The sequence below is a fragment of the Chlamydotis macqueenii genome, chromosome 12 (assembly GCF_036417535.1).
Source record: "Chlamydotis macqueenii isolate bChlMac1 chromosome 12, bChlMac1.mat, whole genome shotgun sequence".
NCBI classification, from domain to species: Eukaryota; Metazoa; Chordata; class Aves; order Otidiformes; family Otididae; genus Chlamydotis; species Chlamydotis macqueenii.
This window is the reverse complement of record NC_141567.1, coordinates 8,707,824-8,720,571: the sequence shown is the minus strand read 5'-3', so window position 1 is coordinate 8,720,571 and position 12,748 is coordinate 8,707,824. Positions and strand designations below refer to the sequence as shown.

Below are 12,748 nucleotides of genomic sequence, written 5' to 3'. Positions count from 1 at the left end.
CGGGGGGGCCGCCCGGTTCTCACAGTCTGCGCCCGAGCCTGGATTCTCTGCACGTCCCGGCCGGTCCCCCCTTTGCCGCTATTCAGCACTTAATTGAACATTAATGGCAGCTGGGGATGAGGTCATTGGAGCCGGCTTTTCTCACACATTTTTCATGCAAATCCGCTAAACTCTAAACAAATTTGAATAAAACCCCCTTTGTGCGGGCCCTCCATGGTGTTTTTCCACGGGCCGCTCCGCCTGTCTCCGCACACTTCATCCGGGGAGGGGGGAGCGGCGAGGAGATGAGGGGGTGCAGGCGGGGACCCCGGCGCGGGCCTGGACACCGGGCAGAGCTGTGTGTAACATCAAGAGAGGCTGTGTCCTCTGCGGGGCTCCCAAATCCAGACACCCGCCCCAGGATGCACATTGCACAAGCGGGGCCCTGCACTGTGCCGTCACCTCCCTTTGCATCTCCCCCATAGCACCAGTTCCCCCAGTAATACTCATCAGCCACACCAGTTTCCTCAAAACACCTCACTAGCACCAATCCACCCTCAGTCCCCCTGCAAGTAACACTGATCCCCCACAGCAATACCAAGCCCAAGCAGCATGAGACCCCAACAACCCAAATCCATCCCAGTACCACCAGTGCCCCCCCAGCACCCCTTGCTGCACCGGGCAATCAAGCCGCACGTCCTCTCCGTAAGGTGTTTTTTGGGTGCTGGTGGGTGCACAGGATAACGGCACGCAGAGCCCCTGACCCCCCCACTGCCCTGCACCTCCGCAGCCCCCATTAGCATCCCTGCGCGCCCGGCCCCCTGCCCAGCCTTGAACTTGGCCATGCCGGGCTGCGCTCCTTCTGCCTGCCTGGGCTTGCACAATGCCGGCCTTGACCCATTGTTTGCTTTTTTTTTCGGGTTTCAGCTGGGAAAGCGGCCACCTCGCGCAGCCTGCCCCGAGCACGCCGGGAGCGGGGCACAATGGGGAACCCTGCTCTGCAGGCAGAAGGGCTCCAAATCATTTGAGAGACATATTCATTATATTCTTTCACGGGGGTCTGTTTGCATTGGGTTTAGCGGTTACTTCCCAGACGGGGTAGAGACCAAATAAAGATCGTTTAGCGGCGAGGGATTCGCTCAGGCTTTTGGGGAAATGTGCCTGATGCGGGGCACAGCGCAGCTCCGCCGCTTGGCTCTTGGCTGCTCCCGCTTTCCTGCTGATTTCCCTGGGTTTATTTTGTGCCCGTTGCCTCCTCCATCCCAAGACTGCACCAAATCACACGGCTCACTTTTGCAAAAGGGAGAGTTTATTTTCAACAGGGCTTGGGGTTGGGGGTGGATTTTAATGGGAGAGAATTATAGCCAGTACGTTTCTCTTACAGAACAGAGAGGGTGCAATAAAACAGCAGCAGGGCTGCCTGGCCCGGACAGACTCACGCTCCTCTGGGCACCGTCAGGACGACTGTGCTCCGCAGCTCCACGCACCCAGGGATGAAGAGCGGCAACGGCCGAGCTCTGCTCCATGAGCAAAGCCCGGTGCTGAAAGCTCCCTCCAACCTTCATGCACCCGGCATTTTGCCAGATGAGACGGTGGCTTGCTCAGATCCCTGTGCCTAAGCACTGCGGTGCTGCTCTGGGGTATTTAGGGCACCAAAGACAACGTCCAGGAGTGATGTGGGATGATCCCCTGGCTCCCTGTGTTGCCCTGGCTCCCTCCCCACGGCTGGACCAGCGTGATTCGAAGCGATGCAGAAACCCTCTGTCTTCATGAGCCAAAGCTGCCTCCTTTCTGGGGCCACCGGAGAAGCAGGTTGGGACCCTCCTGGAGAGATGCAGAGATGTCAGACGGCGAGTCCAAGCAGGAAGTAGCTAACTGCAAGAAGGAGCTCACAAGCTTGAAAAGTCCCTTCTGCACTCGCTGGGATCTAGGAAAGAAAGGAAAAAAAAAAAACAGTGGTTATCATCTCTGGCAGGGAAATGGCCCAGCAGCGCTCAGCTGAGAACAAACCAACTCAGCTCACCAATGGAGCGAAACTCCAACCTTCCTTCCCTCCTCACCACACATTTCCCATGACTCCAGGCCACCTTACCCCTTCCCAACCGGCAAAACTGCAGTCCCCATGCCGCCGAGGTCCCCCTGCGCCCGCCTCAATCCCCTACCTCTGCCTGCCCCGCACACCGCCAGCCAGGGGAGGGCTTGCCGCTTGTCCTTCCTCCCAAGGCTTTGGGGCATGGGATTACTCTGCATGTCAGAGCCACTAAAGGCACAGCCCTCTGATGTTTTAATCTTCATGTTAACTTTCCCTGCCCTTGGCGCCCTTGCCTGGCTGGAGAAAGTGATACCAAGCCACCGAGCTGGAGCAAAAGCTGTGACGCTCAGCGAAAGTCCCCTTCTCGGCTATCCCTGCGTCTTCTGCGTTTGCCCCGCACACCTTGCAGCAGGTTCGCCTCTCTTTTTCATATTTTTTTTCTCTATTTCCTTTGCACTTTCCCCACGGCGAGCGCAGTCTCCGAAGCCAGTCCCATCCCTCTGCTCTGCTTATAAACTGTTATGCTGGAAGGAGGAAAGACTAATATAACTCATTCTTGAATCCACTTGGATCCAGAGTGCAAAAGGAACCATCAGCTGGCTAATTTATTCTTTTTATTGCACCAAATTGTAATTTTATAAAATATTGCAAATTTTATAAAATATTTGCAAGCCCATTTTAAGAGATAAATCTTCTGTGTGGCTCTCTAATGAGCCGCCCTGGGAGTAGCCAGCATGTGATCTGCTGTAGGTCGCACCGCGACGTTCCCGGGCTGCGACTGGATGAACCACCGTAACTCTTTGAACTGTGCAAATACTCTACACTCTGGGGTCCAGGCTGCAATTTTCATGGGTATTTTTTCTCCCTCTTAAAAATAGATCTTCTGTAACCCCTTTATTGCAATATTCATAAAGCACTTGATGGAAATCCGGGGAAAATCCCTTCCCTTTCGCAACTTTGAAGCAAGCCTAAAACTTAAGAGAGGCAGAAGCCAAACCCACCCCCATGTGCATGAGTTTTGGGGAGGAGACCCAGGCTGCAAGAAGCCAAGGTTCCCCAGTGCTTTATCTGATGTCACGTTAGGAGTCACCCCCAAGGCTGGCAAGGAGGACGTTGGAGTCAGGGCAGGTCAGATCTGAACGATGGTGGGTGCTTTCCCATGCCCAGGAGAGGAGGAGGAGGCTGAACCTTTGTGCTCACCAGGGAAAAGCCTTGCAGGGTCAAGACTCCTGCCCAGGGAGTGCCAGCCCCTGCCCTCCGCCTGGGCAGAGAAACCTGCAGAGAAACTCATCCACGGTGAGGAGAGAAGATGCTCCAGCCCACCCTGGAAATGATGCCCTGCCTGGTGGGTTTGCACCTTCTGGCACTTAGTAACTGGAGGCAGGAGGGGCTGGACAGACCCAGATGATTTGACGTGAGCTTCAGGAAAGCCCAAAGCCCTTGCATGCACTTTCTCCATGGGCAACGTTCAGTCTAGTGTTGTGGGTGCCTGCAAAAATAGGGCTGCACCAGGACCCGACCCCAGCCCAACGCTGCCTTCCCTCCCCAGCGCCCTGTGCAGGGAATGCATCCCGCAAATCACCGTGTGGATTTATCAACCCTCTCTTTTAAAAAAAAAAGATGCATAAATAATTGCAATTGCAGCCCAGCCCCTGCCCTAGCACTTGCTCCTGTGCCTCCCTGTGCCCTTACAAAGCCAGTGCAGAGGCTGTACGCTGACAAACTGCCCCGCCACGGCTGTTCTGGGCAATGGGAAGGGAAAAAAACCCCCTCAAATAATGGCAAATGGATGCAGGACGCGCTGCCTAATCAGATTCCTATCCCCTATTGAGGTCGGGAAGGAGGGACCCCGCTCCTCCCCTGCCCTCAGCCCAGCCTCCGCTTCACCGGCTCACACGGAGAAACTTTCTGGACAATTTAATCTCGCCAGGGTGTTACTTAGAAAAAACCTTTTTCACTGTCAATTTTTTTTTTTTCCCTCCCTTCTTTCCCTCCCCCCAACTCTTTTTTTTTTTTTTTCCTTCCCTCCCAGCCTTGATTGAATTTTGCAAGCCCCTGATATCTTTCTTTTTTCTAGGGATGCACGCTGCTTATGCAAATACCAGCCTTTCATACCGCCTCCCTGGCTCAAGCCCTCCAACTTGAATGTGACCAAAAGCCGTGCTCTCCCCTGCTAACTCCTTAGCACAATTACACCTCCATTCTGCTCCAGGGGCCCGGGGAGGGGGAAAAAAAAAAGGAAAAAAAAAATCATTTTAAACTAATAACACGTGCTGTTTGCTTTGGATAATTACAAGGGAGCTTCGGCTTCTAAGAGCTATGAAATATTCTGTTCGGCGGGGCGGGAGGGAGGGTCCGTGTTACGCCTACGCTGCGAGTTTTATCTCCTGCTGGAGATGCTCGCGCGGCCTCTCGAGGCTCCCTCCATCTCGCGCTCGTCCTGTGCACCTGGGCAAGCATTTACATTTCCTACGGAGGAAACTTCTCGGCACTTTGGGCTACGGGAGAGAGGAGAAGGCGGCTGACATTTTTCTTATCTCAAGTTACAATTTCCTGCAAGCATCAAGATAATAAAACATCGGCGATGGGCAAGCTGAGCAAAATGAATGCGTCGGCTGGCTCTCCCGCGGCAGCGCGGGGAGGACCGGGGAGAAAGGACACCCGAGGGATGTGGCTGCTCTGCTGGCTCTCGTTTGCATCGTGGCCCTGCCGTTATTGTCCTCCTGCCTTGTCTGCTGGGGAAGTTTATGTGGAGGGCTTTTGCCGGGGCGAGGAGGAGGAGGAGGAGGAGGGGAGTTTTCCCCAAAAGCACCCAGGAATCTGTCAAAAGAGGGACAGAAAAGAGAAGAAGAAGAAGAAGGGAGACAGAGAGTGGGAACGTCAAGGACCCCTGACTAATGAATAGCAAGTTTGCCCTTGAACCTCCCTGGGCTTTGCCATTCCCAGGCTCCAAACAAGGGCTGATGCATGCTTGGGCCCAGCTGCAGGGGGACCGGGCTATGGTTCATCTCAGACACTTTGACAGCCCGGGCCTTTTCCCCGCATAGCTCAGACTCGCCTAACTACTCCCCTGGCAACAGCTCAGTGCAGGAACCTTCGCTGAGGCCCTGCCTGCTGCATACAGAAGTGCGAGGAGGAGGGGAGCCGCTGGGAGAAATTAGCTGAAGATCGGCTTAACCCATCAAATGCTGGGCAGGCGTCGCCAGCCCCCACACCCTTGGCTCGGTCCTCGGCTCGGCTGGCTGGGTGCTGGCTGGTAGGCATCCACGGCGGAGCAGGAGAGGGGATGGTGATGGGGGTTAGATGTGCCGAGTCGCTGTGCATCGCAAATCCCACGACCTGCTGCTTCGCCAAGACCCAGCGCCTTGGACCTGGTGTGGGCTGAAGGTCCTCATGGTGCCAGGGATGTAGGAGGAAGGTGAACGGGCTCGCTGGAAAAGACCACCGGACACTGCACGGGAAGGACATGGCCTCTTCCCGGTGTGGAGGGGACAGGGCATCCCTCTGTGCCAGCCGAAATGAGGGCTCGGGCCGGACAAGAGAGGCATAAACTTGCCCCGGCTGCCCTTTCTGCATTGCAGATCAAAGGCAGGGGACGAGCTGGCCTTAGGGGTCTGCGCTGAATGCCTGGAGAAAACAGGCACGGGCACCCGCCGGCTCCAAAGCGCGACCCAGAAACGTTCCCACATCCCAGCCCCATATAAATCAAGGGGGAAAAAAGCAGGGGGGCTCTGTCCCGGCCTCTGTTTTTACAGAGCATCTTTCATGTGCAGCCCCTGAGAGAGAGGGCTTTGCTGAGCTTGTTAAGGACGGCTCCTGCGCCAGGCAGAGAGGGGGACGCACCATATGGAGAGGAGAAAAAGAAAAGGGGACACTGAAAATGGAAAATTATGCAAAGCAGGAGGAGAGGCGCTGGGGGAAAGGGGGAGGGAGGCAGCGAGGTGGTGGGGGATGGGGAGAGGGTAGGCTGGGAAGGGAGCCCTGATGTGGGGGACACCAGTGAGCTGGCATGGAGGCAGCAGGAGGGACAGAAGTTTCCCATGACCGGGTGCTGGCACCCTTGGGTGCTGTCACTGGAGGGCAGCTCTCCAGCCTGGCCTTCCCTGAGCAGGTCCGGGCTGCACCAGGGCAATACCCGGCTGGACCGCGACCAGTGCACCCTGCATCCGGAGCCGTGTTGCGCCAGGAGATGCAGTGAAACGGGGCCTGCAGTGACCTACTTCAGAGGTGTCCTCAGGACCTCTGTTACTATGGCAATGAGGTTGCAAGCAAACATTACAGTTTTTTTGGTCAAGGTTTTTGCTTTTAATCAATCACAAAAACCAGACTCACGTACCAAGGTGCCGGGAACCTTTTAAGGAGCGGCCCTGAACAACAGCAATGTTAGCAAGGGTCTGAATCCCTCCGGGTTCCAGCTGCCCACATAGTGATGATGGACAGTTGGTTGAGTTAAGCAGAATCCAAATGCAGCTGCCAGAGCTCCTCTCTTCCCCTTGGTCCCCAAAGGGACCTCTTGGTCCCCAAAGGGTCTCGGTGCCACAGGGCAGGCTGCAGCCCTGGCATGGCACAGGGATGCTGGGGATGCTGTATGGGCACAGGAGGAAGAATGAACTTTCCAGTCCCTTGCATGTGTTATTGCCCATCTTGTGCTCATACTCCAGCATCTGGCCTAATGTAGTGTTTGGAGAAATGATTTGGCTCTTCCCAACAAACTATGGAGCTCCTTTTCTCTCTCGTGGAAACTGTGGTCACATCCCACCGCCTGGGCTCAGCTCGCCTTTGGGAAACCGCCCGCCATGGCACCATGACGGCTCCTTCGTCTCAAAGCCACCCTGCACCTCTGGCTTGCCAAACTCTGTGCTGGCTTCCTGTCCACAGGCCAGGGTCACCTTGCACATCCTCACTGGGTGCCAGCTTCCTTCTCCAGCCCATCTTTCACCCTGGCATGGAATGCCATCCACTTGGTCCTCCAAAAATCCCAAAGCTTGGTGCTTGTTGCTCCGCCTCCCCTGCTTGGTCCCCTCCATCCTGTTTCTGTCTTCTTCCCCCTCTCCTCTTAATGGCTTTCATTCAGAGCAGCCGATGCTCTTCCTTCACTCTCCTTGGCATCACCCAACACCCAGGAACACAAACTGCTCCTGGCTGCCAGCTCCCCTCCCTCTCGGCCCCAGCGCAGCCTTTGCTCTCACACCCATCTCTACCATGCCACTCACTTTTTTAGCTCCTTCTGCTGTGTGTTGCATGAGGAAACCTTTCCTTGCCACATCCCAAATGGATCGCTCCATTAATATCCCAAATGGATCGCTCCATTAATCCCTTATACCTTGCTTCCCTCTGTTTGCCATCAGTAAATTTACCATCAGCCCTCACAGTCGCCCTACACCCCCCAGACCTCCGTTTCGGGCAGGTATGGGGCAGATTCACGTGGAGCGAGTGCACGGAGATGGGCTGGTACACAGGCAGGCGTGGGACTGTGCCTGCAGAGATGGGCATGCTTGCCCCAGCGCACACGTGTTCCTGCCTCACACGCCAACACCTACATGTTCCTGCCCACGTCCCCGCTGCCAGATCTGAGGCTGCAGAATCTCAAGGGGAGCTCTGGTTCTTCCCTGGGGCACGAGTGTTATCTGCACAACACGGCTGCAGGCTGGGATTTAGGCTGTTTGGTCTTATAGTCACTAGATGAAAAAGATGCAGTGTCCATCTTCTAGTTTCTCCAAGAGCCATGCCCTGGAATAAGGCTACATGTGTTGGCCAGATCCTCAGTAAAGCCCTGGAATAAGCTGTAGGTACTGAAGAGGATTCATCTAAGCAGCACACAAAGAAAAACAGCAAAAAATAAAGTTCACGGGGGCACAAGGAAAACAGAGCTTCCACCCACAGAGCAGCTGTGTGGGGCTCCAGGGACAGGCAGGCAACGTGGGAGATGTTTCAGAGCTTGCTCTCAAGATGACGCATTTGCAACCGCTTCCCTTCTGCAACCGGTGGAGGTAAACTGAGTTACCTGCCCTGCAGACACATATTTCAATCCATGTACCTTCAGGTACAGGTACATGTCCTGGGCTGCTTTAAGGCTGGCAAGCCACCACAGCAGAATGATGCAAAAATGAGATGTGCCTTCATGGCAGAGGAAGAAGAGGGATCTCTTCTATCCCTTGGTATCCTAACAGAGGCAAGCAACTGCCCCTCCACAAATGAACCCAGGCGAAGGGGCTGCTTAGTGTTCTCACTGCAAATTCCCACCCGATAAAAATGTAAGGTGTGGGGTGTAGGGGGAGCACAGGGGATTCAGGGTGCCCTCTGGATCAGGCTGCCGTCAGCTGCCGTGTTGAGAGCTGAACGATTTCCAAGGAGGGTATGGCAAGAACAGTGAGTCCTACCCAAGTGATGGTCCAAAGCGTTGGCACTTCGTCCTGATTCAACCTCGCCCCAGATTCCTGCCCCTGGCGTACATCCAGGTTTCTTTCTCCTTGACCCGTCTCCATCAAAAGAAGTGCTGCTGCAATTCTCCACTCTGAGTTTCTAGTCTACAAATAGAAGCAAAGCAGTGCCTACTCCAGACCTGAACATTTCCACTAAACTCTATTTTGATGCCTGTCCTGGCAAAAGAAACCTTTGGGGACCGTGTCCCTTCTATGAGATGTTAAATATTTCAGCCTCCAGCAATACAAGACACTGATATGATATTAAACTATACAATTGCTATATGTCCCTGCATTTCCACCCTGGCTGTAGAGCTGCGCAGCGAAGGCGCATCTCCAGTAAATCTTTCTCTGGATGGGGCCAAGGGAACTAGCTGCCTCGCGCGCTGGGGCACGACGTGCTTATCGGGCAGCAGAGCTGGCTCTGCCACCCCACATGGAGAAGCTGTGCCACGGGAGCTGCTAAAAGAGCATTTCATTTCCAAACAGGGCCCCGGAGACCTCTTGTGCGAGGGGCTCGATGGAGCGAACCGGGGGAGCGCAGAACAAGGAGATAACGACCCCAGGCTAAAAAAACCCAGACCCCAGTCTTTTTGGACTTTATTGCTTTACACCAGGGCTCAGGCTGGCCTATTCCCTTGAATCAGTGCATCTCCCCTATGCCACCACCAATGGGGAAACAGTGAATTGGGATTTTTTCGCCTCCCTCTTCCCCCCGTTTCCCTCCCCTAACTCCTTTTCCGCATCATAAGCAAAGTCCTAATAAAGCTCCCATCCCCACTGCCAGCCCTGCACCATGCTCCCAGCAGAAAAGAGATGCAAAGCCACGCTTGGAATCTGATTCCCCGGCTTTAAACGCTGCTCTGCCAGCAAAGTGCGACTTGAAAGCTCCCCTGTCACAGTTACAAAGCTCCGAACAGCCCTTCCTCGGATAATCACGCTTATCTCCAGATTAAGAAAGAGAGACCTGCAGCTGAGGCTGGTCACATGGGCTGGGATGTGGGCAAATCTCTTTTAAACAATCCCCATATAGCTGTGACCTCCACCGCAGCCCAAATACACCGTCCCTCAGTCCCACTCGAAAACCAGCTCCGGAGACATGACGGAGCATGGGAGAGGAGACTGTGCTGGAGAGAGCAGGGGCAGGAGGGAAATCGGGGTGGGGAGGAGGAATGAGAAAGCGATGGAGAAGAGGAAGAGTAAGACAGAAGAAGAAATAAGTAAAGGGAGGATGTGGGAGAGAAATAGGATGTGGTGGAGAGGGAGGAAGAGTGCGGGGATGGAGGGGGAGGATGATGAAGGACAGGGAGGTCTCTGCTACTCTTCCTCCTAGGGATTAGTTGTCCCTGCACTGTCCCCAGGTTAACTCTTCCCGCTCTGTCCCCGGGTGGCAGCCTAGCCCGATTACGTGACTCCAGCTGTGCCAAGCAGCCTTGGCAGCGCGAGCACGTTACCTCCTTTGCTGCCACAGATTCATTAAGAGGCTTTGCTTGTGTGGGAATAGTCATCCCAATGGGGAAAGAGAAAAAAAACCACCCTTCTGCAGATCAACCTGGCAAGGAGCTCTGACAGAGCGGTTTCCATGGCCCTGCCTGGGGCTCAGGAGCAGAATGAAGGAGGAGCAGGGATGCACAAACAGGAGAGGAGGGCGGAGGGGTGGGAGATCAGCAGGAAGGGGTGCCCAGCAAGGCTTCTGCTTGGGGACAAGGCACCGGCCAGGGAGGGAATTGTCAGCCCTTTGCAGGATGCTGGTGCCTGGTTCTTCTTTGTGATTAAAGGCCACCTTGCATCTGGATCAGGCGTGGATGACACATTCACCCTGTGAGCAAATGAAAGGTCCGAGCAACTGCAGAGTGATTTTTTCCAACGGCAGGTTCCTCTCTTATGTTCATGGGGGATTAACACAATTATTTTGCAACAGAGGAGCCCAAGCAGCTCCAAAACGGTCACAGATGCAGAGCACTGGGGCTGGACCTCTCTGAGGATGCCCCCTGATCTTCTGGCACCGACTCTGGGTTTCCAGACATGGGGCTTGGCCACCGGCTGCAGCTCGCCGGGAGGGACCGCAGTGCTGCCTCCCCAGCTGCTCATTATTCACCCTGCGCAATTAGGCACCGCTGATAAGTCACACGAAATTGCCTTTGTTCTCCAAGTGGATGACCTGCGTTTCACGGGAGTCCCTTTTTCCTGCACAGTACTCACGGGTTGCCCACCGCACCTACTGCTGGAAGGGCAGTGAGGATTTGGGGACACTCTTCGGGCTGGCCACGAGTGTTCCCCCGCAGATGCCCCGTGCAGGTGGATGGGGAGATGCAGCCTGGCCCTGCCCGCTTTCCTGGACTTCTCTGAGCACAAAGGAGAGCTGCTCCTCCTGCAGCCCGCTGTGCCTCGCCGGGGACGTGTCAGCTCTCCTCCAGGCAGGTGGCTTTGCCACTCCCTGGCTACTCTACCATCTCGTCGTGTCACCTCCCAGGTCCCCTCCCAGCAGCAAAGCCGAGTGGAGCTGCAGAACCATTGGGGAAAGAGGTGTCAACCCTTGCTCAACCCAAACCCTGTTGATGCCAATGGCCACCTCACCTTGTTCACCTTCCCTTTCCTCCCCGGCCAGCCCATCAGAAGGAACCTACCCCACACTCTTTTGCACCAATCAAGCCAAGCTCCCTTTAGGACCAGTCCTGCACCATGGTGTGTCTGCTCCTGCTCTCCATCCCTTCACTGCCAACACCAGGAACCAAGTATGGAAGACAAGACAAAGTGGATGGGAGCCAGCACGAAGCTGGGTGCCACCAAACTCCACAGCAGACAAGCCGCACTGCAGAAAAACTTCCCAAAATGACCTCTGCTTCAGAGAGGCCTTGCGCCATGCAATTCCATGCTCTTTCAGCATCCGGTAGCTGCTCAGAAGCAGACGGGAGCACAAGGAGAAAAGACATCTTGGCCCATTCTAGAGCTTCTTCCCAGTCTGCTCAATAAATGTATGTGGGCTCTTAGTCTTGTTGATTTAAGGGAAAGGATGCAAAACTAATTTAGACGGGAAATTAATTAGATGTTAACTGCTGTTTACTCCCTACACATACAATGAATTCTTGTGTGAACCTAGAGAATGCAGATGGATGGATGGATGGATGGATGGATGGATGGATGATAACAGCACTCTAGGAATGACATTATGTGCTGGTCCATACGCTGGGGATGTAGAAATACTTTTCCCTGCATTGGTAATTAATAACTCTATCCTGAGCAAATGTTGATAAATCCTTTATAGCGCATGTTATCTCTGTCTCCCCAACTCCTGTTCTGCATTTCCATTTGCCTGTTTCCACTGCTCCACCCCTGGCACCCACACGCTTCACTTCCCTCCCATATTTTGTAACTGGCAGCAGATTTGACTCCCTTTCTAGAGAAGCAGGCGGAGGTTTTGTTGCTGGGGCTTTGTGTGAGCGATTGCATGTGTATGTGTATATATAATGATGGATACAAATCCATTGGAAATAAACATCTTTTAAGGGACTTGAGAGACACAGGGCAGAGGAGAAGAAAGAGCCTACAGCCCTCAGCCAGACAATCAGTAAAGATGAAGAGAAAGACCCAGTGAACCAAAAAAACCCTCAGTTCTCTTTTAAACTCTCCATAATTTGCAATGAAAGCAGCAGATCCCATCACTGGAAAGCCCAGCTCCGCCAATACACCAGAAGTCGCAGCAACCCTCACCCCTTCTTCTCCCAGTTCCGCACAGCTCAATTACCCCAGGCTGCCAGGCTGCACTGAGCACACCCCCGCCGCCCCGCATCTCCCCCGCCGCCGAGACAGCTTTCGCCAATGGAAGGAGTACAAATATATTCATTGGCACCTTATCAGACATGCATGCAAAACTAATTAACATGGGGAGACATGCAAGCTGCCACCCAGCCACAAATACACACCCACGAGCATGCACACACACACGCACGCATGCACAAGGCAACCCTTGTCTAGAGGGGACATTCAAAAGGCTTTGTCACTAATTTAGGCATCTGTCTCAGTCTGGTCTGGTCCTCCTGGCTAGGCTGGAGTTGTGGTTTTTTTCCCACTCTGTTTGACAATGCTGGGAACATGCCCGGAGACCCCTCATTCAAATCACCCCTTGACAATGGTCTCATTGTGTAAGCATATAGAAAAGGGAAAGGATGGGGGAGAAGATGTGGAAGGGGGGTAAGGAATTAAAATGTGAACCCAAGGAAGTGTTTACTAACACAAGCCTCGCAGCTGCCCCGTCTCTCCTCCACCCCCTTCTTCCGCCCCCGGCCGTTCCAATGGCCCAGCTTGTCCCCAGCAC

At 54.3% G+C, this 12,748-nt stretch overlaps 1 protein-coding gene across 7 annotated transcripts in view; it reads right to left on the bottom strand.

Annotated features, from left to right (window-relative positions):
* Positions 1 to 1,266: 1,266 nt before the first annotated feature.
* Positions 1,267 to 12,748, bottom strand: part of LOC147599228 (uncharacterized) — a 41,539-nt gene continuing 30,057 nt past the window's right edge. For 5 of the 7 annotated variants that reach the window (XR_015259891.1, XR_015259892.1, XR_015259889.1 and 2 more), the window contains one exon: positions 1,267 to 1,906. Coding sequence is in view for 3 of the 7 variants with exons in the window: in XM_086757294.1 (XP_086613420.1) it covers positions 1,747 to 1,906 (160 nt within the window). In the remaining 4 variants the exon portion in view is untranslated. The remainder of the gene's footprint in view (positions 1,907 to 12,748) is intronic. The other 2 variants (XM_086757296.1, XM_086757297.1) reach the window with 1 other exon arrangement.